Genomic DNA, 26012 nt, shown 5'->3' with positions numbered 1-26012 from the left:
GTTGGATGACCAGCAGTTTCATGTAAATGTTAAGGCGAGATGGGAGAGAGTTGAGCCCTACAGCTTGACCTCTCCCCAGTCACCAAAATTGACTGAAACAAGCCACAGAAAAAGGACAACGTCTTTTGCAAGTTCTATCTCCCACTCCAAGCCCATGAAGCTGGTCTAGATGGATATCACGATTGATCCTTTAGGGGAAGGAGCTAGTCTTTTGAAGTGAGGATACCTGATCTGCAACACATCTAACTTCCACTACCTGATGCATGCTCATCAGGGAGATTTTGCAATGGAAAGAACATTGTCCAATGTAATCCACTTGGCCATCATCCAAAAAAATGTTGATAGAACTCCAGTGAACACTTCTAGCTCCTTCGTTCACTGCCTCAGTGCTGACTTCCCCACTGTTTTATGGCTGTTGCTGCCATTTTTTCCATGCCATTCCCTTTGCTGGCCAACTGGTACCAAAGTTGCTGGCTATCTACCAAACTGGCAGGACCACCAAATATCTCTACACACCGTCCTCAAAATTCTCAACAACATGAGCCTATGAAGCAGACATCTACCTCAGTGCCATGATGGGGGAAAAAAAGATGGAAAAAGTTTACAATCAAGGAGGAACTATCACATGTCACATAAATTTGTCATAAATCCTGCTCAGCTAACATCCATGATGATCATGATGATAATCATGATGATATTTGTTGGACTGCACATCTGCTACTATTGTCTAATCAGCCAGGGGGTTATTGAAATCTGTGAGGTCTGTCTACCAACAGAGAGACAGGGGAAAAGCTAAACTTGTCTGAAAGCCACAGGCACTGCTGCTGTTTGTTTTGACTTTTTTAAAAAATGCCTCTGTTCCATCGCCAGGACAAAGCAGACTCGAATACCAGAGTTGAAATCAGCTCTTTATTAGCAACTAGTAACTTCAACTGTGGTCGAGCCGCGGCAGCCCTTTTTATAGCGGCTGCTCGCAGCTCACAACCAATGGCATGTGTTTAAACTTCCTGCCACTTATGCGGCCAATCAGAACCCGTTGTTCTTAACCAATAGTTACGCTGTGTTAACTAACCAATAAGAATGTAGTATTAGAAGTCTATATTTGAATACACTACAGCCTCTCCCTCATACTCTTCAATCCTGCTACACAGCTTAGATTTTTCTTACTGAAAATCCTGTTGATAACAATCATCACAAGACTAACAAACCAGTGGGCCATTCCTTCCTTCAGCATGAAGGAAACCCCTTGTTTTCTCCACCTTCCTTGAGGCCATAGTATTTTTGACCAAAAATACATTTTTCTGTCAGATTTTTCAAGATGTTATCTACATTCATCCAAAATTACTTTCATTCTCTTTTTCTTCTGAAACAAATTTAACCAGCAATAAAGTAAGTTAAACTAACTTAGCCTTTTTGGTATTTTGTTTCCTTCTTTTACAATGTAAGGTGAAATAAAAAGCAAAGGAACCAACAAACCTACCCTTCTGTGCATCTATATTTGTTCAGAACTCTCCTGTAGGATTGGAAGAACGAATGATTTAATCTTGCAGTATTCTCACTGGAGCAGTGACACATTAATTCAAACCATGCACAGGAAGCCATCAGCACTTCCTTAACTCAGCCACAACTTTTCCTAAGGTCTTGTGGAAATTCTCAAACCGTACACCGTATTATACTTGCTAAACAGTTACAAGGGCTTACAAAAAAAGTAAAGGTTTCCCTCACACATATGTGCTAGTCATTTTCAGCTCTAGGGGGCGGTGCTCATCTCCATTACAAAGCTGAAGAGCCAGCACTGTCCAAAGATGTCTCCGTGGTCATGTGGCTGGCATGACTAAATGCCAAAGGCACACGGAACGCTGTTACCTTCCCACCAAAGTGGTCCCTATTTTTCTACTTGCATTTTTACATACTTTCAAACTGCTAGGTTGGCAGAAGCTGGGACAAGTAATGCAGCGCTAGGGATTCCAATCATCGAACTGCTGACCTTTCTGATCGACAAGCTCAGCGTCTTAGCCACTGAGCCACCATGTCCCATTTTACAAGGGCTTATCAAAATCAGGAACAGAGGAATTGTGGAATTGTGACCCGGGGCCATAGGCAACTTTTACCAGCAACCTTTTCTGGTAACAAAGCTCTCCATGGCTGAGCTTCTTTCACAGATTTTAGGGAACTGGGGGAGAAGAAGAAAATTTGACACCTTAAACTTTGCAACTGCTTAAGGATTTTTCAATCTACCCATTATAATCTCCCGCTAACACTGGCCTGGCTCTTTCCGCTTTGAGAAAATGGTGTGTTGGAAACATCAGCTGAAGGAGAGATGGTCCCGAGGGTGAAAAGACATTCCAGCTTAGAGTCCATGAGGGGGAAGATACATCTTAAGTCAAACCCTTAGATTTAAACCTGCCTTATTACCAACGGAAGACAGACAATCCGGCAAGATTCTTGTAAACTGGTGATCCACAATAAAATAACCTATTAGATCAATTTATAGAGCTGTTCTGGTTGCTTGCACCTGACATATGATCTTTGAAAGGTCACGTAAGCATGGTTCTTGAGCTGACAGATGTGTATACACCTGCCTTAAATCTGCTGAAATAGGTGACCAGGAGATGGTTAAAAGGCATGAGGAGGGTAAAATGCATGAGGAGAGGGCAAAAAGTATGAAATTCCCTGGGAAAAAAAAATCTATTCTGCCAAAGGGAACATTTTGTGGAGTGTGCAAGTTAAACCATAACAAGACTCACATATATCAACTTAATACATCAATTATATATCAGATTTCTGGATTTAAGTTTCCTCTTGAGATCTCCTCTTTCTTTTTAAGCAGAGATAACCTATTTTGAAGATGCTGGCTTTACTGCTCGATGAACTGTCATTACTTAAAAAAGATGGCATCTTGCTTTTTGGCATTTGTTCTTAACCACAATGACAACCAAATGATGAAATGTGTCTTTTGCTGTTATGATGTAAACTCTACTTTTTCAAAAAGTACATAAGGGGCAGAATTAGTACTTAGTTATCACTGCAATAAGTATTTTCTCTGTTGTCTGACAGCATAATTTGAAATGGGGACAAGCTGCCTAGCCATCAGAAATCATGTCTAGAAGCAGTCTTATTTTGAGAGTGGTGATTACTTACATCAAACTGGAAAGAAGTGATGCTCAGAATTAATTGGATCCTAGAAAGCAATAGATGCAACTTACATAGACTTCTGCAAAGCCTTTGATTCAGTGGTCACAACAAACTACTGCTGAAACTTAATTCTTACAGCATCTTCAGACCCCTGCACAAGTGGATAGCCACGTTTCTGTCAAACAGGCAACAAATGGTCAAAATAGGCAAGGCCCTATCAACTCCAGCACCAGTTAATAGCAGTGTTCCCCAAGGCAGTGTCTTAGGACCCACACTCTTTCTGCTTTACATCACATTAAAAGCAGCTGCGTCCCCCTCGACGTGATGTAAAATTATTTTAAACCGCCGACAATGCTGCTGCCCTACAAAGCAACCTTGACTATGTGTCAGAATGGTTGCGTAATTGGCAACTCCAAATTTCAACTAACATATGCTCTGTCCTACACATTGACAAAAAAACCCCAGAACATCAAATACAAGTTAGGCGGAAACAATCTCGTAGACAACCCTCACTCTGTCAAGGACCTAGGACTACTCATCTCAAATTATCTAAGCCCCAGAGCTCACTGTAACAGCATTGCCAAAAAGGCATTAAGAGTTGTCAACCTTATTTTGCAAAGCTTCTTCTCTAGTAACATTGAAATGCTAACTAGGGCATACAAAACCTTTGCCAGACCAATTCTTGAATACAGCTCATCCACCTGGAACCCACACACTGTATATCGGACATGAACACAATTGAGTGAGTTCAGAGGTATTTCTAGAAAAAAGTACTCTGCTCCTCTACTCACAATAGCCTATGCCTCCAGGCTTGAAATTTTGGGCTTGGACAATCTGGAACTGTGCCACCTGTGGTCTGATCTAAGCATAATTCACAAAATTATCTGCTATAACATCTTGCCTGTCAATGGCTTCTTCAGCTTCAACCACAATACACAGGCAAACAATTGATACAAACTTAAGTTAAACTGCTCCAAACTCGATTGCAGAAAATACAACTTCAGCAGCAGAGTGGTCAATGCCTGGAACACCCTACCTGATTCCATTGTTACAGCCTCAAACCCTCACAGCTTCAATCTCAAACTGTCTACCATGGACCTCACCCTATTCTTAAGAGGTCCTTAAAGGGAATGTGCATTAGCACATTAGTGTGCCTACCATCCCTGTCTTACTGTCCCCATTTATCTTTATTTACTTCATGTTTTTGTTCATACTTATACTTGTTATCTTGTACATGTTTGACAAAGAAATGAATGAATGAATGAATGAATGAATGAATGAATGAAAGGGATTAAAAGGTACTTCACAATAATTCCCTACACTATATCTGGAAAAACATATTAGACATGCTTGAAATGAAATTCCTATGAATAGTTTAGAAATTTCTTCGGGTTGAATGTGTACCAAGCTTAATTTTGATGTAACTTCAGTTTCTTAAAAGTCCCAAAATATGTCCCATCAAAGTTTTATTCTTAAATTTTCAGAGTGAAAATTACTTTCTCTTGTAACTTGGAGGTTTATATTCTAGCAACACTGAAAACAACTATTAACTGCATGTTCTTCACATGTCACTAGTTTCTTCTAGTTTGTTGGTGCAATTAACCATGAGAACAATGTCACATGTGTTCAACTCTTCAGCGTGCAAACTGAGACCAAGTGAGACTTACCAAAGTTTCTTTCAAAATCCCCACTGCACTTCCAGGTTCAAATAAGGTCAAGCAGAGCCCCTTCTCTTGATGCTTGTAGCTGATTAGCAGCAGTTTAGGAACTGACCCTAGGACATCCTGATCTTTTAACCTTGTTAAGCCATTAGATCTATCATCTATGAGAAATGTTGCAAGCAGTGTTAGAAAGGAATTCTAGTTCATCAGCCTCAAAGAAACTATTCTAGTAATCAAATTATTAAAGAGCAGAAAAGGAAGGGGGTGATTTCTATTTTCTCCCTGCATAACTGATGAATGGCTCTGGCATGAAAGCTCTTCACTTGGACCTCATTTCCTCAATGATAGCATTAACATGCAAAGCAAACCATTTGAAAAATGAAAAAAGCCACTTTTGAAATAAAGCTAAATATCCTTCTGAGTCACTTGCTCCCAATTAATGAAAAACAAGGAATGATTGTGTTTCAAAAAACAATAGCAGTAGGGCAATATGTGATAGTATAGTGGATAAGAGTAGAACCAGATGTTATAAGAGACACAGAACTGTTGCTGTTTCTTGTCTCTTATAACATTTAGTTCTCATGAAGTACTGAATGTTGAGTATTTATTTCTGACCCAGGTGAACATTATTAAAAATTAATCCTCTTGCCATATGAGAGAGCACTCTCTATTTATTGACTCAGTTGGCTATTGTTACATTCCTGAATTTACAGATTTGTAGTTGAGACGTAACACACATAATACACAGCATAACACACAAGCCAACTAAAGCCCTCCAAAACATCCTAAGCAAACCAAAATATCCAACAGCTCAAGAAGAAAAACCAGGAGTCATTTAAAACATAGTATAATGACAGCAAAAGCCACTGTGTAGGTTGAAAAGCACTGCCTTAAGGCAATATTGGGAGAAGAGGGAAATGCCTCCTTAACACAGGCAGAGCTAAGAACAATATCTTTCAGTCATGTGTTTGGCATTAGATGAAGACAAGAAGTCGCCAAAACATGTTTGCATTGTAACTAGGTGTATGTAGCGTAAACTGGCCTGCACAGAAGCAAAAGGTCTAGAACAATGATGAACCCAACGTCAGATAAATCCAAAAAAGAAGCCTACAAAATCATCCATGTATAAATTAAAATGTCCAGTTGTTTGAGTTGCTGACTATTCTCTTCAAAGGAGCAGTCTCTGAGTGACATGAAAGCTTTTTTTTTTTAAATAGCAAAAATACACATTGATTAATTTCCTCCTTGTAGGAAAAGAAAGTAATAGAACAGCATGTATTAGCTCCAGTGCTACATAAAGACATTTCCCAGCCAGTGTAAAGAATGAGAGTTGTCAAGATTATCTAAAGAAAAAATAAAAAAGATTTTTTCTGAACAATGCAGGAAAGCAGAATAAATAAGATTCTAATCAGTATCCTGTGGTGATTCTCTTTCTCTCCTTCTTTGCAAATTGTACAAATGATGCAAGGGTCATTTATTTTAATATGCTGCAATTTTTAAAAAAAAATAAGCAAAAGGGATAATCCTTAGAAAGGATTTGAGTTTCAATGGTTCACCTGAAATGGTGAACTCTGATTTTAAACACTAGTTTAAAGATTACATTTTTGTATTAATATAATTTTGAACCTGGCATCCAGCTAAACCTTTCTCTCTTTTTTTGGAATTTTTTTTTACTCAAAGTTAATTATCTTTCATTGGCTGACTCAAAGTTTCTTGCTCTTCCTAGGCCTCCTCTATTCTATGAACTGGATAATAACTTGCTTTAAAATTTAGTAAAATAGTAGATTGTACCAATTTTAACCTGCTTTATTTGAAAATAGTTAAGTCCCTCTGTTGCAATTGTCTTTTTGTAACACTACTAATGCTTCAGGCCACTCTGGCTGCATGCAGAGGATGAGCATCAGACAAAACTCCCTTGATCTCAGCATGAAATTTGCAACCCAGAATCAAAGAGTAAGAACACAGAAAGGGGTGTCTAAGAGAGACAAAGGCTCTTGGGAAAAACTCCATCTCTTTCCATCCATAGCTGAATTGATTAAGCACAATGATCCCAACAGCCAAATACAAGAAACACACTTTCCTAGTAGTATCTGATTTCAGATACTAAAAAAAGAAAAGAATTGCTATTATTTGATTAGTATTTCCAGTGTTCCATATGAAGGAATCATTCTGACACAAATAGAACAGAACATTTAATTAGCTGCTGCCTCTGTCTCTTACGTAAGAACTTATTATTGGCTCTGGGTAGATATCCAGATAATCCTGGATAGTGGCTAACATTTGCCTGTAGGAATTCTTCAATAGGACTTGATGGTTTGATAACAACCAGAGGTGGTATTCAGCAGGTTCTGACCAGTTCTGGAGAATCGGTAGCAGAAATTATGAGTCGTTCGGAGAACCGTAGCAGAAATTTTGAGTAGTTCGGAATACCACCTCTGTCTGGCCCTGCCCCCATCTATTCTCTGCCTCCTGAGTCCCAGCTGATCTGCTGGGTCTTCTTTTGTTGCCCTGCACAGGAGAATGGAACTGGAAAGCAGGTTAGTGGGGTGGGGAGGGAACAGAGATTTTGCAGTAACCTTCCCCCAGGAGTGGGGAGGGAATGGAGATTTTGCAGTATCCTTCCCATGCCACGCCCACCAAGCCATGCCCACAGAACCGGTAGTAAAAATAATTGTATCCCACCACTGGTAGCAACTCATATTAACAAATATAGTTGCTTTTAAAACACCTTGCAGAGTAGTTTCTTTATACTTCACTTATTGAATAAAATACAGTCGGCTACATTTTCACAACATGCTAAATCCAATTCTATTGTGTTGTGTTAAGCTATGATTTAGCCATTGAGTCTGCAGAAGTTTGACTGAGGGAGATCTTTGAAGTGGTTCTGGGCCACTCCAGTCTTTAGTAGGAAGTTATGGGATTTTTCATATCCATTGGCAGATAGATGCCACATTAGAGAAGTGAGTTGAATGAAAGCCCCTAAGTGTGGTTCACTTCTTTTATTTAATCAACTTCTCTTCTGCTCTTCAAGGATTTGAACAGGATGCTTGAATGGGTTCAGGCCTCCATTTGCTGTTAAAGCTTAGCTCACTTCTGGCTCATACTGACAATAAAATGTTGGTATCTATTGCCATTGTCACTTCTCTGGAGTAGGGTCAGTTTCTATCTGAAGTTATCTTCCATTCTTCTGAAATATCATTCTCCTTAATCAAAACAGATGACAACATGACAATGGACAAGTACTTCAAAACATCTTCAAATACTTCAGTACTCCTCATTTTTTATTGTGTAGAGATTATTCTTGTGCCTTCTTTTCAAACTTTCTCCAGTATTTCCAGTAAATTATCACTTTAACTATCTCCTTATATTTTTTGAGCTGATTGCTATTTACCCAATAGCTGCATTTTGACTCAACTTAAATAATGTAAAAGATTTTTAATTGGCACATTATTTTCATTCCCAAGAAAGTAGCAAAAAGGAAAATAAATGAATACAACCTGAATGCTCGTGTTGTGCTATAAGTAAGTCAGAAACTGCACGTAAATGTTTTAATTTCCCTCCCAAAAAATTGCCAAAAATATTATTGATTGATTGATTGATTGATTTGGTTTGTCAATTGCTTATAAGGTAATAGGTATAAGTAATAATATAGTTATGAATACATGGATACATATAAGAAAAATAAAAGAAACAATAAGACAGGGACGGTAGGCACGTTGGTGCGCTTATGCACGTCCCCTACAGACCTCTTAGGAAAGGGATGAGGTCAATAGTAGACAGTCTAAGGTTAAAGTTTTTGTGGTTTGGAGAACAAACCACAGAGTCAGGTAGAGTATTCCAGACAATGACCACTCTGTTGCTGAAGTCATATTTCCTACAATCAAGTTTGGTGCAATTAACCTTGAGTTTGTATCTATTGTTTGGTCTTGTATTGTTATGGTTGAAACTGAAGTATTCATTGACAGGTAGGACATTGCAATGTATGATTTTATATACTATACTTAGATCGGACTGAAGCCGGCATAGTTCTAGCTTTTCTAGGTCTAGAATTTCAAGTCTGGTGGCATAAGGTACTCTGCAACTAATAGAGGAGTAGAGAACTCTTCTTGTGAAATATTTCTGGACTTTCTCAGTTGTGTTAATATCAGATACATAATGTGGGTTCCAGACTGATGAGCTGTATTTGAGTATTGGTCTAGGAAATGTTTTGTATACTCTAGTTATTAGTGTAATATTACCAGAGAAAAAGCTACGTAAGATTAGGTTAACAACTCTTAATGCCTTTTTGGCTATGTAGTTACAGTGGGCTCTAGCATTTAGATAATTAGAGATGAGTACTCCAAGATCCTTGACAGAGTTTGGATCATCAACAAGATCGTGACTATTCAGCCTGTATTTCATTTTCTGATATTTTTTTTTGCCAATATGTAAGACAGAGCATTTATTTGTTGAGATTTGAAGTTGCCATTTGTTTGACCATTCTGATACATAGTCGAGGTCTTTTTGAAGGGTAGCAGTATTGTCTGTGGTGTTGAATAGCTTTACATCATCAGTGAATAGAACGCAGTTGCTCTTAATATGATCAAAGAGGTAATTTATGTAGAGTATGAAGAGAGTTGGTCCTAGAACACTGCCAAGGGGGACACCACTGTTGACAGGTACAGAATTTGATAGGACTCCCCAATTTTGACCATTTGTTGTCTGTTTGACAGGAATGCTTCTATCCAGGTATGCAGGTGACCAGAGATACCATAATGTTTTAGTTTTAGGAGTAGTTTGTCGTGTACCACTGAATCAAAGGCTTTACAGAAGTCTATGTAGATTGCGTTTATTGCTTTGCCCTGATCGAGTTGTGTAGTTCATATGTTTTTGCAGTGTAAGAGTTGCAGATTGCAGGATAGTTTTTTTCTGAAACCAAATTGTTTATTAGAGAGTAGGTTGTTTGTCTCTAAGTGGAGGATAATGGATTGGTTAATAATTGATTCCATGACTTTACAGGTGATGCAGCATAAAGAGATTGGTCTGTAATTTTCAACTAGGCTGGGGTCTCCCTTTTTGAAGATGGGGATGACCTTGGCTAGTGACCATAGGTTTGGCAAGGAGCTGGTCCTGAAAGAATTTTCAAAGATTATGCTTAGAGGTTCAGCTATGGCATTGGATAGCTGTTTTAAGAAGTAGGCACATATTCCATCCGGTCCAATAGATAGAGATGGTTTTAGATTGCATAGTGCTTTTTCAACATTGTCTTCTGTAAAATCGATATGTATTAGATCATTGTAGTTGTCTGTGGTTAGACTAGGAAATACTGGACATGATCCATTGCTGTTTACAAATACTGAGCCAAAGAATGTGTTAAAGAGGTTGGCTTTAATAGTGTCATCGTTGCAGTTTTTACCATTAGGTCCTTTCAGGGGTGGGATGGATCTTGAGTCTTTTAGTTTGTTTACAAAATTGTAGAAAGTGTGGGTGGAATTGGTGTGTAGAAGGTTTTCCTCTTGTTTAATGTGATAATTTGTGCATTCAGTCTTTATCTGGTGGCATAAATTTTTGTATCAGCTTTTGTAGTTGGCAACGTGACCAGATTTGTTTTTCCGCCAAAGTGATCTCTTTTTGGATTGAAGCTTCCTTATTGTTATGGGTAATCTGTTTTTTTCTGGTTTTGGGAGTTGTTATTGGTACATATAGTTTGATGACTCTTTTGACTTCAAGTAAAAATATGTTGTAATGGTCTTCAACAGTATTGCATCCAGTGAATAGAAATTGCCAATCAAGGGATGAGAGATCGTTGTCTATAAGATCATAGGTGCCTTTTTTGAAGTAATTATTGGGGATCACATCGTTAATTTTGGGGGATCACGTGTTGATTTTTGTGTGGATGTATGTTGAGACAAAAGTCAATCATGCTGTGGTCACTGTTGGAAAAGAGTTCTTTTATTTGTATTCCATAAATTGAATTGAAACTATTGCAGAAGATGAGATCGAGGCAGTTGTTAAGTCTAGTATTGTTGGTTACTAGTTGTTCCAGTCCCAGGTTTGTTACAGCACTGTAGAAAGTTGCATGTATGGGTTCAGTTTTACATTCGTTTAGGGTCCAGTTAATATGAGGTAGATTAAAGTCACCAAGGAAGATAAAAGTGTGTGAGCAGGAGGTTGCCCATGTTAGTAGAGAATTTAGCTTGTTTCCATGTTCAATGTCATAATCAGGGGCTCTGTAACATAGTAAGAATCGAAATGTGATATTTAAGGACAGTTCACAGACAGTGGTCTCAGGAAGAGCAAGCTCTTGGGTAACTTGGATGTTTTTTAGATGTAACGACTTTTTATAGAAGATAGCAACACCACCTCCTCTATGGATTTCACAATCTGATCGGTAAACATGATAGTCTCTTACTGTAGTAATGGAGTCAGGGAGAGATGCATTGAGCCATGTTTCGCAGACAAATATGATGTTGAATTTAGCCATATTTAGTAAGAGGAGAAATTCAGATATTTTAATCACAAGGCTTCTTGCATTGAGTAGCTTGCATTTAAGGCCTGTTGTAGTTGGAATTGAGGTAGTTAGGGGTGTGCATGCCTAGTTTTGAGTGATGGTGGGTTGGATGAGGTAGGGTTGAATGTGGAGTTGTGGGTTGTGTGACTAAATAAATGCTATCTATTCAAATTAGGGATATTGCATAATTCCCATTACACACAAATTTCTAGTTTTCACAAAATGCAAAATTTAATGTACTTATAGGAGCCTGATATAAACTGTGATGATAAAAAAATGATGAAAAGTCCATTATGTCTGTGATAAGTATCATCATGGTAGTAGGAAAATGAGGACACGTGTTATTAGATCAAACAAATGATGCAACTTATCTAATTACATCAAATGTTTGACATTATAATTTTTATTTACCTTTATTGACCTAAAAGGTTTTATTGATCTTTTATTGACCATGTGATCTTTAATATGAACTTCATCATAATAAAAAAGGAATAACTAGAGTATAAAAAAGGAGAAGACATAAAAAAAGAACTGGAGATGACACATGAAAAGTGCAGGGATTATAACAACCAACTATGTAAGATAGACAGGCCAAAGATTAGCAGAGTGCATCCATAAACATTAAAAATCAGCAGTCAGAATACATGATGAAAACTCTTTAATCTCACAATACCCTGACAGACTCAACCTAACTGGGAAACTGTGAGCACCCTAGTCCAAAACTAAAAACATTATAGAATTCCTGGATGCTTAACATTCAGATAAATCAGCTGTCAGTAGACACATAGATATAAACCACATTTATAACCATTCAAAAGAGACAATAAAAATGGTAAGAAGGAAACAAAAAGTACAGAACACGTTCTCTTCAACAGTTTGCAGGGATTTACTACTAAGCAAATAAACAGAAAACAATGCCCTAGCCAAGGAACTACCAAGGAGAAAACTATATTCCCACCAACACTGGCTGGGCAAACTACGATACATAAACAGAGACCATACTCCATTGTCACTAGCATTGATCAGGTGTCAGGTAATGAAATGTCTGCGAGCAAACAATCAAATTCAGAAAGCACCAAGCACTCCACAGTTCACCTCTGAGTTACATGTATTCTCTTCTATTGTCTGACATCTTTGCATACTCATATACTGTGCATATCATGATGCATTATCATTTTGATGTCATTATGACTTGTATAAATGTTGTTGAATTCTGAATATCAGAGTTCACACATTTGGAAGGCATCCAGGTTGAGAAAGGCTACATACATTATGATACTCATCTAAAAACGTTCTATGTAAACTCTGCCTAATAAATGGCATGCTACCACTATGTAGATATATGTTTGGATTTTACAAACAGAAAAAAAACCTTTATATATATTGAGGGAAATAGTTTTTCAAGAATGGGAGCAATCCTTGCGAGAAATCTGACATCATCAACAACTTAGTAAAATTATTTGAAATGGTTACTGTGTGAAGAATGATTATAGTAATGCCAAACTATCCTTGGTCTATCTTTTTTTGCAAGACTGTCACAGCTTCTCTGCCTCTTTTGATTATGATTGACGTTTGAGTGCTTAGCTATCACCTATTTTAACCATGCCAACCATAATCAAAAGGGATTACAATTACATGAAAGGACTTGAACTCTCTGTAAGTGCTTGAAACTGTATTTATGTCATCATTCTTTTTTGCCCTGAAAAATAATTAGGGTATGAACTTTTAAGTCAAACTCAACCAGCCAAAATACAAATTTCACCCACTATCTAGTGTTCCACTTTGTTGTGAATTGAGGTCACTTGATTTTGGTGAGGTCCAAAAGAGCTTGGTCTTCACCATCCATGTGCTGAATTATCACTTGGAGATACAGATTACATTTTTATCACCTACATACAAAGTTTGTTTTTAAAACATGGGAAAAGTATTCAAACATATAAACCCAATATGAAACTGAATACAATAGCTTGAAGTACAATATATTTCTAGAGTTGACAACAAAGTTGTTTTTGCCAATCACAGTGGTGATGGATCAGTGTCCTTCAAACAGGAAGGAATTTATTTTAAAGGATGAAAAATCAAATATCTTTTCTTCTGCTCCTCCATATTTCTTGGCCAGATTTGGAGGACAACTATCTCTGTAGCAACCATTTTCTTCAGAATTCCCACTGGGCCTTTAGGCAAAAGAGGTTGCCTGTTACAGTCCTACTGACATATTTTATGTTTATTTCCACAAGCTGAGATCAGACATTGTAATAAACCCTAGTTATGTTTTTTGAATCAATGGTTGAATTAAGGTTGAAAAAAACTCCATAACCCATCTCCTATTTCTATTCATCCACATGGGGAAAAAGAAGAAAAATATGTCAAAAAGTTGATAAGAATGCTCAGGCACAATTGTTTTTGGGTGGGTGTGGGTAAAAGAGTGCTAGTGTTGTCTGAAAACAAGCAGTTAACCTTGCCCTTTAAAATGTCTACATAAAATTCTGACAGCTCAACTAAACACTGGCTAAAACCATCCTGACAGGCTTAGGTCAAGCGAAGAACATGATGGTATTTTATACCATCTCAAATAATTTCTTGGCTCAGAAACAGAGCATAAAAATATTTATGTTAAGGAAAAAATGTGCACAAAAAACAAGTGCAGATTTCTTACAGAAAATAACATGCGATTTTGACAGAAGAAATGAATGATTGAATGCAAAAGATGCAGACAGAGAGCAGATGTAGACTTGTAAATGTTGTCCCCTCAATAGAGATTCCTTAGGCAATGTGATGACCTTCCCTGCCCACCCACCCTTTTCACAGTTCATTTCTTTCTTATGTTTCCTTAATTGTCCCTCAGAGGTTCTTGACCTGGAATGGTTTTCTTGATCTGTAGATGTCCAGCACTGCTCTTTTTTGAACTATTATATCAAAGTCAGGAAAGCAGGATTATCTGAATCAAACGAAGAGGCACTAGGCCAATTCTCTGAGTGTATTTGTTATGCCACACTTTTAACAATAATGTAATGTCATTATTTGAAAGCTCTGAAAGTTGCTCATGTTCCTAAAAAGTATTAATTTCTAAAGTCTATTAGCTACCCCATAAGAGCAGCTCTCCGGCACTGTATGATAAAACTCTGCTAAAAATAAAATTTCATTCATGAAACAATTAGATCTCGTTTAAACATGATTGTGATTCTCATGGTTAACTATTATTTTTAAGTTGTTTTCTGCCATGTCACTCAAATGAATCTAAGAGATGTGCAAACACAATGTAACAATAACACTTCAAACAGTGAAAAATATATATACTGACCATAAACAAATCTCGCTATTATAAATAACAATACATTGAATAAGCAACATCCATACATAATCTAAATAATACATACTTATTATTCCCTCCTCATTTCGCAGATGCCCATTGAAATAGTAAAGCCTTAGTAAGCTTTCTGAACATTAACTATGAGGAGGCTGTTCTGATTCTGGGAGTAGATGATTCCATAACAGGGAAGCTCTATAGAGAAGGTGTACTTGTACATAGTCTCTTTACCAGCACTTCTTGGGTGAACAAATTCTACATGGAGCAAATAATGTCACATATACTCAAGCAGTGAGCCATATGCAACTTTGTCGGTTATTACAATCAAACTGAACTGTACACAGAGAGAGCCAGTTTGGTCTAGTGGTTAAGCTGAGCTAAAAACCAAGAGACTGTGAATTCTGGTCTTGCCTTAGTCATGAAAACTGCTGGGTGACCTTGGACCAGTCACTCTCTCTCAGCCCAAAATGTCAGGCTTGGGCAACAAGCAGATCAGTCCATTCATGTTGCAACTAATTAATCAATATTTGGTGGATTGAAAAAATGGGGGTCCTGCAATTGTGGGGAAATGGTAGGAAGAAAAAAACAACCCAGGATTGTACCAAGAACCTACTGGCAGCCACTGCAGTTCCAATAGTGTTGATGTGATATAACAACATTGGGATGTTCCCTTTAGGACACAGGCAGTTGCATGTTGTACAAGCTAACACTTCTGAGTAATCTTCAGGGACTTTTCTGTTCAATGTGAGTTATAGTAGATCAAATAAGAAGTCAGAAGGAATAAATAGATGTGCCTCTTGATCTAGGAATTAGCTTAATTGATGTATGAGTCAAGGCAGGGCACTAGAGCTGTATTCCAAAGTACTAATACTAGACCACCTGAGTTACAGGAGCATATTTCTCATGTTTCAACTTGCCACTTGTTTGCTGAACAACATGAAAGGTTGCTAAACCCACAATTTTAAGCATCCATCTATTGTTGACCAATCAAGCTCTACCCCAATTTAAGGGCAACAGTTGGGGGCTGGCAGATGATGCTGAGGAATGGTGGGGGCAGAACTATGGAAACCACCAATCATTTTCCTTAACTTATCCTGCCTGAAAGTACAGTAGTTAGGCTAGCACTATTCATTGGCCTCGTTGTGACAGACTAAACACTTGCAATGGGGATAGTATCACATAGCCTGCAAACAGTATATTTTGCCAGCTTCAGGAGTATTGGATAGCACTTCGATATGATAATTAAAGAGAGAAACTGGTTAAAAGGCCATAATGTAGCAGAAGTACAGAAAATGAAGAGCATTTTGATCTATCTTAACTTAGTAAGTACAGGGGAAGTCTAAGAAGGGAGATAGCTGGCATTGACCATAGGCCTTTGAGGAAGTGGAGATTTGTGACCATGATATCAACAATTTCACCACCGAGGTTTTTCAACCTTCTGTATTTTTCACTTTTCAGTTTAATGTCATTTATTCCAGATAAAAGTGAGAAACAGCTTTATTTGAGGCAGCATTATCTAATTCCCTGCATGATAGAAAGATTGGGCCTGTGGCTTTGAAGAGACACTTACCTAACCAGGAGATGTCAATGAAACCTCTCTTTGATCTCAGAACGATTGAGGTGCGACATGAAAACAGATGGATTTACAAGCAAAGGTAGTTCCACAAAACTCAAGTAGTACAGCTTTGCCTTATCTTTTTCTTAATGATTTTTTTTCCCACTAAAATTGTACCAATGAAAATTTGCTTCTCAGATTCAGTGCCATCTAGGACTTCTCTTAAAGTTGCAAAGGGGAGCTGGGATGGATAGACAATGTGTCGGCCCTAACCCTGAAGCCATTTTTATGCTGAAGCTATTTTGGGAGCATCTTCAGGGTTGCTGCAGCCAGGCCAATTGGAGCTGTGAGAATTAAAGGGGAGAGATGGAGATAAATGGGGATGGAGAGCCAAAACAACATTCTTTCCCATGGGAGCCGAGGATGCCCTATCAGGTGTTGAAGAAGCGTGAACCAAAGCCAGCCAAGATGGTGGCTGCGACCTGGTTGGGCCATGTGATGGACTTGTGACCTGAGGGGAAGAACTTTGAGGTTTGATTTGGGGGGGGGGGAAACTCTGAGTCCTCCAGATTCGGGTTTTCCCCAGATGTGCCAGTATGATATGCCTAATAAATCTATACTTTGAGGAAGATCCTTGCCTTGGAGTTTTGAACCTGGAACCCTGACACTATGCTTGTTAATGGAAGTAAAACAATTGCCTTATCTCTAAGAAAACTTACTCCCTTACCTGATATTGTCACTGCAAGCTGACCCAGGCCTCACTCAAACATGCAGAGTACATGCTCAGGAGAGAAGAGATAATGTTTCAGGAAGCAATTAACAGGAGCAGCAGGCACTAGCTACAGATACTGATTCTCATATCCACAGCACTTTAACAGGATGCACAGAAATATAGTATAAATACTGTGAAATACAAAGACCTATCACTGATGGGAAAACCTACATCAACTCTTGGTCATTCCCCCAGTGTACTCACAATACCATCTGGAAAGCAGCAACTGTTTGATATGAAATGCAATATTGAATATAATACATTGCTGCTGCACTTGTAACTAGAATTAAATATTTCTTCTATCCAATGTCTTGGACAGAAAAGGAACGTCCAGTTCTTGAGGTTCGGGGGTTGTTTGGGAGAGTAAAACAGCCACAAGCAAACAACTCAAACAAATACAAAACTCTCGGGGACATATTTCTTTCTTTTGTTTTAGAACTCTCTCTTCTTTCTCCCCATCTCTCCCCAAAGTACAGAATGAATGTAAATGGAATCAACCATCAGCAAATGCAGTTTGAATTTGCAGCACCTTGGCTTTTGATACCAAAGCTCATGCTAATTATTCCTTCCTTTTTTTTTTTTTGCATGTTTGAATCTGCTCCATTTTTAACTGTTTCTGTATCTCCCTTTCTAGGAAAAAAAATCTGATTGTTCAGCATTTAATATACTAAGAATTAGATACATTGCAGAATCAATTGCCTATGCAAAAAAGTTTACTCCATATTATTTTTTCATTATCAAATGAATCAATCTTTTCCCTAAACAATTACTTTTTAGAGGTACCATGAAGCCCTCCCTACTTATCCTGCCTTGATTTGCTTTTCTAGAGTAAGAAAATGCTCCTCAAAACTTAATTCAACCACCGATGAAACTGTTAATACAATGTGATGTTAGCATCCCTTTTCCATTAATTTGGTTCTCTTAGTATGATGGTAGAACGATTTTCTTGCATTTCCTGATGCTTTCCAAATGAATTTGGACTACAATAGTCAGAGTTCCCAGGTAACTAGTGGCAATTTCTGGAGGGCATCAGTTTTGAATAGATTGAAACCGAGGATTTAACTATAGAAAAGTTGTCATTTACAGGTGTTATTCATAAATTATGTTTCTTTGGTATTTGGTATTTCAAATCCATCAGACTTTGTGGTCTGGTTTATTACCATTCTTCATTAAAATTCTCCATAATTTTTTTTTACCACAATTGTCACCCTGCCCTCTGTTTTTTCCATAAGAGCTTCTATTTAGTTACAGTATTATGCTGGAGGTGGTTGATGGAACAATAGAAGATCCCACCTACCCTTCTCCCTCTGCACTCTTCCTGCTCCCCTCCCCATTTTTAATTATAATTTTTGTTTGTTAGAATTATCTATTTTCATCATTTTATTGTTTTTAATGTTATAAGCCCCTCAGAATCTTTGGTGGCAAGATGGGCAGCAAATAAATATAACAAACAAACAATTTCTTTTTAAAAGCAGTTTGTTAGGTTAACTAATGAAAAACTGTGCTCTATAATTTCGGATGATCTTTATCATTACAAATACATCTGAAGTGGATTAAACACAGGGAACCATAATTATATCCTCTCTCTAAGAGAATCTGGGATTCAGTTGGAAGGTGGACTCTTAAGATTTGGGAGCTCCCGTTGTATATATAGGATAAAATTGAATTAATGGAAACAAAAATAAACTGGACTCTTTTCCTGTTTAACAGATTTTTTGTACTTGTGGCTATGTCACAACTGGAACCTAGAGAAAGGCTATTAAGTATCCTGAAATGTGGCCAATGGAAAATTACTTAAAAGCCTACCAAACCACTATTTCTGTTTCTTTACTATTCATTCCTTTTCATAAATATCTGAGAGCTCATTCACACAAGACATGTGCAGAAGTAACACCTTCATGCACATACGAAGATATTCAGCCTGAACATGCAACTGCTTGCAGAAGACATTTGTCATTTGAGCAATGTCAAGGTGGAGCTTAACCAGTGCACTTGCATGGCAAGCACTTCACTTTTCTAATGCTTAGATAGGCTATTATCCACATCAGAGCAGTCAGTCATTCTAGTTTTCAAGGGGACAAACATTATGTGAAAACTAGGCATACGCAGTCACAGCCATTGAGTCATGGAACTTGCCATCAGATCAGTAGGTATATGGTTCATGCAACTTTGTTTAGACAAAGGCTGCCCTACATGGATCATTCCTGGAGGCCTCATTTCTAACTTCCCACACTCAAACCCACACTGAACATAATCTCAATCTAAATAATAACATATATAAAATACCTGTATAAGACATATTTGGTAATTGCAACAACAATCAAGCATGTATCTGTATGATATACAAAATTCTCTATCCTAATATCATGGTTACAGAGAATTTCAATTGTATATATAATAACTGCACCATACACTTATATATACTGTGTAAATAAAATTCTGTGCCAATGTAACTCAAATTCCTGAGTAACAAAAGCTTTATCCTGTAATCTAAACAAATCTTGAAACTATGTACAGATTTGTTTGTTTTGAATATTTGTTTTTCCTCTACATGTTTCCTCTCAGGACAAAGAACTATGCAAGGTTTTGAAGTTGCTCTTTCACTGCTGGACATCCTATCTAATCTTCTCAACTCTGGTTTCAAAATAGTAATAATCAGAATCTGGACTCTTGTGAATTTTTCTTGTCTGTAGGTTATCTTATTTAGAAAGAAATACTCTGTAATAACGATGCCTGCTTTTTTTCACCCTTGCACATAAACTAGTTCCACTATATGCACTTATGCAGAGTTGTATAATGTACAGAGTTGCTACTGTTCTGTATTCAGTACAGTAATAAATAGAAACCAATGCATATAACAACCATTAATATACTGTATTTCTTTTCAATGGCCAGTATTACTTGTGGTAATTTGATGAATATAAAAGCACAGGCCTAAGAGTTTTACACTCTTACAGTTATGTTAAGACTAAAAGTTTGTGCATTAATCATTTTTAAAATCCATACTTTTACTGTGGTAAGTAAATAGATAAAGGTAAGAAATTGAATTAGAGCTCTCTTCTTATAAGCATAAATCCCCAGACATTTGGATTGAGCTACAGTATAGTAATCCATCCCCCAGTTCTCAAATGTCTGAACTATGGGGTAATCCGCACAGGGTCCTCTGATATGGGAAAAACTGTGGGGTCGCCCTGGTATGCATTTAAAATTTGGAGTTTAGTGACAAGGACACAATGGCCCATAGCAATCTTTCTCAACCTCGGCCACTTGAGGCTACATGAACTTCAGCTCCCAAAATCTGGGAATTGAGGCCACACATCTTCAAGTGGCCAAGGTTGAGAAACATTGATACAACCGCCATCTTTGTAAAAGTTTATTTTGTGGATATTAAGAGATAACTGCCTATGTTCCAAAGACAAAATGTACCAATGAAAAACAGAGGAATCCCATTTCTAAATAGCAACAGTAGTCATCTTGACCTTTTCTAGATTCTACGGTATTTTAAAATTTCTTTAATGCTTTGGAGCTGGGTCACAGGGTCCTTACATAACTTGTCATGTGCTATTTATATGATCTTCCCTGGTTTTCTTTTTAAATTTTAATTTGACATCAATCCCTTCTTTTTCTCTTGTGATATTTTGTTTTATGCAGGCAGGTTTGATTTCCTTTTTCCCACCAAAGCTCTAAATCCCACTATTCCTATAGTATACATTGATAACAACAAGAAGGACAAAAGAACCACCAGATTCAGGTTGATTTTTGCCTAAGTATAATAGTATCAATATAAAACTATTTTTAAAAAATAAGTGGATGTTTCTTGGCAATAGAAGTAGTTTTGCCAATGCCATTTTCAGTAATGTTTTATCAGTTGCTGGGTCTAACCTATGGCCTGGAATTCTTGGGGGACATTCAAGTCCTAGCCAGATGCAACCCAATTTTCTACGTTCATACAACGCCAGCCAAGTGATGCAACCATCTGCTGATTGACACCAAGTATGGAAGAAAGCTGAATTCTGTAGTTAAGGTAAATTAATGCAACTACATTAACTTTACTATCTGTTTCACACACACCCTTTTTCATGTTCTCTAAGTTAAATCACCATGTGGGTGCTGAGATACATTTGACTTACTGCATTGGATGTTATCTACAGGTTTATGTATTAAATCAAAGATTTTTCTGATATATTTTAACTTCTAGCATGAATATCTTGATGGCATTCATAAATGCCAGGAAGGAAGGAAGGAAGGGAGGGAGGGAGGGAGGGAGGGAGGGAGGGAGGGAGGAAGGAAGGAAGGAAGGAAAGAAGGAAGGTTTTGTTCTGACATTTGTAACATAAGGAGAGTCAACATTTTAAGTATAATAGTTACAAATATTCTCCTCTTTCTACTTTTTTTTTAAAAAATATTATTATTCAAACTTAATTAACAGTAAAGGACAATTCAAACTGAAAAAAGAATAAAAAGAATAAACCGTGCAAGAAAAGAAAAAAATAGAAAAAGAAAAACACCTTAAAAATTGATTTCCAATCCTCATCAAAAGTATAAATAATTTCACTATGTAATGGAATGTGTGAATGACTTTAGGGGATAAGGGAAAGAAATGCTGCCTAGGAAACAATCAGGCAAGCAAGGAGAAAACCTCCAATGACTTAACAGTCAGCAAAAGCAGCTTAGGAAAGACCCCCACCCTAGTTGAACAGATGGTTAAAAGTGAGGTTGGAAAGTTCGTCTCTTCAGACTTGCAAGATTCCTTTAATGAAGCCTTACAAAAGCACATTAGAAATCTACATATATAGATTTGGCTCATCCAGTTGTATCTTCCATCTGGTTTACCTGGGAGGACTGACACACCATCTCATACTTCTTCTTAATTGGCAGATATAAAACTCTTCAGCCCCACAACACAACATTTAACTATAGGCAGATCTAATACATAATGTCTTCTCTCCCATCCAGATGACAGCAAAAAGTCCAGAGTCCTAAAATAATACTAATAAACAATGCATCGTTCCACATCTCAACACTTAACTGTAAGCAAATCTACAATTAAAAGGCAAAAACGATGTCCTAGTACTAGTATCCTAGTATGAATAAAGGATGAAATTTAACATAGCAAAGAGGGGCAATTATTCCTCTATGGAAAACAAGCTCATAAAAATCTCTTACCTTAAGTGAAAGGACAATTACAAACAACACCAATTTAAAAGCTATACAATCAGTATACATACAGTAACTGTAGGGGAAAAGTCTTAAGTTTACTATGTTAACTGTAAGCAAATCCAATACACAACTTTTTTTCTATTCTAGAGGTCAGCACATCCAAAGAGAACTACCTAAGACAACAATTTTCCCTTTTTAATCCTGGTCAAACAAGTTGAATTTGTGCTCCTTTTTACGTATAACAATCTTTCTCTTTAATCCATTCAGGTGATTATTGACCTTGCTTGAATTTCTTCCAAATTTTAAAAAGCTCCCTTTGCAGGAAGATATTATTCCAAATGCTCTCTCGGATTGTCATTTTTATTTCTTTCTTAATTTTTAAAGTCCCATCCAATGATTTTTTAATCTAATGACAAATTCTTGTTGTCAGATAGACTTTGTTGCTTATCTTGTTTTTCTGGGAAGAGTCTGTTTCGAAGAAGATGCAACACAGCTGACTATATTGATTCATTTCTCAAGAATGCCTTTGAAAATTGTTAGAAGTTGCTTATCCTGTCATGTCTTCAATATCTAAATAATTTATATCCCATGAAGATCCATTTATTCTTTAAAATTAAAGTCTTAACAGTCAAAATAAAAGAGTCCAATGCTTTCTGAGTTCTGAGCATGTTTAAAACTTTCTATGGTCAAACACTTGTCTTGCTTTTTCTTGTTTATTATAAATTCCTAAAGAAACCATTTCATTTTCTTACATTAAGGATTGAAAGAAATACCCAATATTTCCAGCCTTGTCATTTTGAAGTTGTCTAACTTCTTTAAAGCAATTAATGGGTGAATTTAGTTGTCACGTGGAAGGCTCTGATTGTATGGCAAATTCCCACATCTTCTGGTTCTCCCCTTCTCTAAAGCCTGACGTCTTATAGTCTCCTTGTAAGAAGCGATTGTTTGGAGCACAACACTGGTAATTTCACTTCCTCTATTTGTTGGAGGGTTGAAGGAGCCAATCTACTCCTCAGTTCCACGTTTTACATGGAGCTATTTTATATGGAGCTATCTTCAATCTGCCATTCTTTCCTGGAAGTCCTCTACTTTCAACTATAAAAGTGCTGAAGAGTATGAATTAGTGCATACATTCAAGTTTCCAAATTTTGCTTTATGGATTTTACAGATAGGGAGGGAAAGAGTACTAAATTCTTTCTCTGTTTTTTTTTTTTCATATTCTAATTATTCCTTCATTTCCTGCTGATTCAGTTTCAGTTTTCAGTTTCAGAAGACTTTCTCTTGGAGATCCAAGCCTAGTTTTTTTCATCACATGAACAAGAAACTGGCTTCAATACTTGGTTTTCTGAATGAAAGTTTATGCCCAAGAGTACAAATCTGTAATTTCTATGTAGCAGCTTTCATTCCTGCCAAGTCTAAAACAATTAGTTTAAAAAAGGATCATTCCTTTCCTTACTGGGTGTTGCTTCTTTCTGCTTTCCACATTTAACATATTAATATTTTAAAAAGACAAAATGAAGTCTGGGAAAATTGCAAGGAAATTGAAGATTCAGCACTTCTGACCCATGTTGGATGCATTTACATCAACTAGGCAGCCACTAGGCAGGCACAGATTTCATAGGCAAACTTCTGTGGCCACTGAAACAATGAAATAGCATCCTTAAGAGAAAGTGGGGGAGAGAGTTTACAACCAACAAAGAAATAACCAAGCTCAGAGAGCACCAAGAGCAACACAGTTCAACCTTGAGCTATATGTTGTCTTCTACCGAAATGACAGTTTGCTTAAAATTGTGTGATTTGAGAGATTAGCTGAGTTTTAATTATCATGGAGATCAGGGTTCCAAAATGCCAAATTAACAAATAACGTGCAGTTGAATTCTATGTATGTTTGTTGGAAAGTAAAGTTAATGAGTCTTATTCTCCAGTTAAAAGCATTTGGGTTAACAATCTCTTTTTAACTTTTTTTTTCTCACAATAAAAATGTTACATACAAGTAACAAATTTGTTCAGCAGAAACAAAACATTAGAATGCCTACAAAATAAAGTGTTCCTTAAAATATTCACACTGTTCTCTCCTCATTTTATAAATAACAGCTTCAGTAACAAATCAAATAGCAAGAAAAAATTGCTAAAATGAGATTTTTTTAAAAAAAAACTCTACCCAAAGTCATTTACAATCTTACAATGCAAACTGCTGAAGCTCCAGTATTTGGAGTATTTGGTGGCTATTGTAAAACACACAATATTGTAACAATTCTGTCTTTTAAAGCCTACACATACAATATTAAGGGTTTGTGTTGGATTGTTTTTAAAGGTATAAACTGTTCTGGGAGGCTCCTTACCTGAAAACTGGAGAAAAGTATAATATATAAAATAATAATTTGCTTCTTTTTTAATACCTCACAGCCATGTTTCAAATTGCAATGTTTTCCATTCTTCCAACCCTTTCCCCTCTCTTACTTAGCCAACCCATTGTATTTAAATGGAATCTCTCCCGGTGAGGATCAGAATAAAGCCGACAATAGTAAACAAAGCTGAGTAGAGTTTCTATTCGATTCTCCCTCTTGTATACCTTCCCCTGGGGGGCTGTCACCCTCCCGATACTTAACAAAGCTTTTCTTCTCATCCACCAGATGCCACTATCTTTCTGTTGATATTGTAACAACCTTTCCGGAATCCAAGTCATTTAACCAAAGTTTTGCTTTCCCCACAGCTCTATTCAGACCCTCATGCCAGAAGATCCCACAGCAGATTTCTCAACCTCCGGCAATAATTCCGATTAGACTCTTCCAATGAATTCTTCCCTTCTGAGACATCTGTTACTGTCTCAGAAATAGCTAAAACACTCCCCATCAAGGCTTACCTATGGCTTGACAATTTCCCCCCTCCCTGTTCTGAATTGCCAAGTACAGGTTAGAGTTGCTTTCCTCTCTTGATAACTCAAGACTCCGCATATCCTCCCTCCCGTTCAGAAACATTTTACATCCCACTGCAATGTGTACCAGATAACCTCTCAGTCAGTTATCTCTATTGCCTGGATACCTTTTCTTTTCTTCTTTTCTTACAAATTTCAAGGTAAGATGAAATGAAGTCACCAGACAGAAACTCCTCACCCAAAAGGATAAACCTGTCCCTACACGGCCAGTTGTCTTACCTAGCATAGTGACAGAGAGCACCAGCTGAAAGTAGAAAATCAGATGTAGGAAGCAATCCATGACTTTGCTCTCTGCTTCGCCTGTGCATCAACCCTTCTTTTTAAGGGTCTACAAAAGCTCTGATGTTAACACTTCGACTCTTGCTGGCTTATAGAATTCTACCTCCTGCTTTGGCAGACTCTCATGGGTCCTAATGCCCACATGGTTTCATTACCCTACACTTCTTTCAGCAAGTGAAGATGAAGGCTGTTGAAAATGATTACTCCACTCTGCCCCATTGGAATAGACATACATGTAAGCACTAGTATTCACCTGGATTGGTGATTTTGATAAGTTTGCATCTAATTTTATCTGTAACTACCCAGATAAATGCCTCCGGTTGGTTACAATAAGGTGCAAATTGAAATAAAATAAATTCATCTTATCTTGTTCCCCATAACAGTATAACTACAGTAAGGAAATTAGCTATTTTTGAAATACTAAGACAGATGAAGGTTTTAATGACTATATTTCCTGCCAATGCACATTTTTATAACTTAATGTTTTCCTCATATAAAAGGGATGTTTCTGAATACATATGGTGCTATTACTATGTCACAGAAACAGATGGAAGGTTTGAATAACGTCATATGTTATATACTGTATATTTGATTTTTACCTTTGGAAAACCAAGGGAAGGTTTAAATTTCGGTCTCCTTCCAGAAAAGGATATTTCATACCTTTATTTTCCAATACTTATAGGTCAACAGTTATAGGTATGTCTGCGTTGGGATTTAG

The 26012-nt window shown here is 37.1% G+C and overlaps 1 protein-coding gene across 2 annotated transcripts in view; it reads right to left on the bottom strand.

Moving 5' to 3' along the window:
• Positions 1-25351, bottom strand: part of LTK (leukocyte receptor tyrosine kinase) — a 108877-nt gene extending 83526 nt beyond the window's left edge. For both annotated transcript variants that reach the window (XM_087921789.1, XM_087921790.1), the window contains exon 1: positions 25235-25351. In XM_087921789.1, coding sequence (XP_087777915.1) covers positions 25235-25295 — 61 coding nt within the window. In that variant the 5' untranslated portion in view covers positions 25296-25351. The remainder of the gene's footprint in view (positions 1-25234) is intronic.
• Between the last annotated feature and the right edge of the window lie 661 nt (positions 25352-26012).

Source organism: Pseudonaja textilis, chromosome 1 (genome assembly GCF_049901715.1).
Source record: "Pseudonaja textilis isolate UNSWEBS1 chromosome 1, rPseTex1.2, whole genome shotgun sequence".
NCBI lineage: Eukaryota > Metazoa > Chordata > Lepidosauria > Squamata > Elapidae > Pseudonaja > Pseudonaja textilis.
Note: the sequence above shows the minus strand (reverse complement) of the source record. Positions and strands in the feature narration are given on the sequence as shown.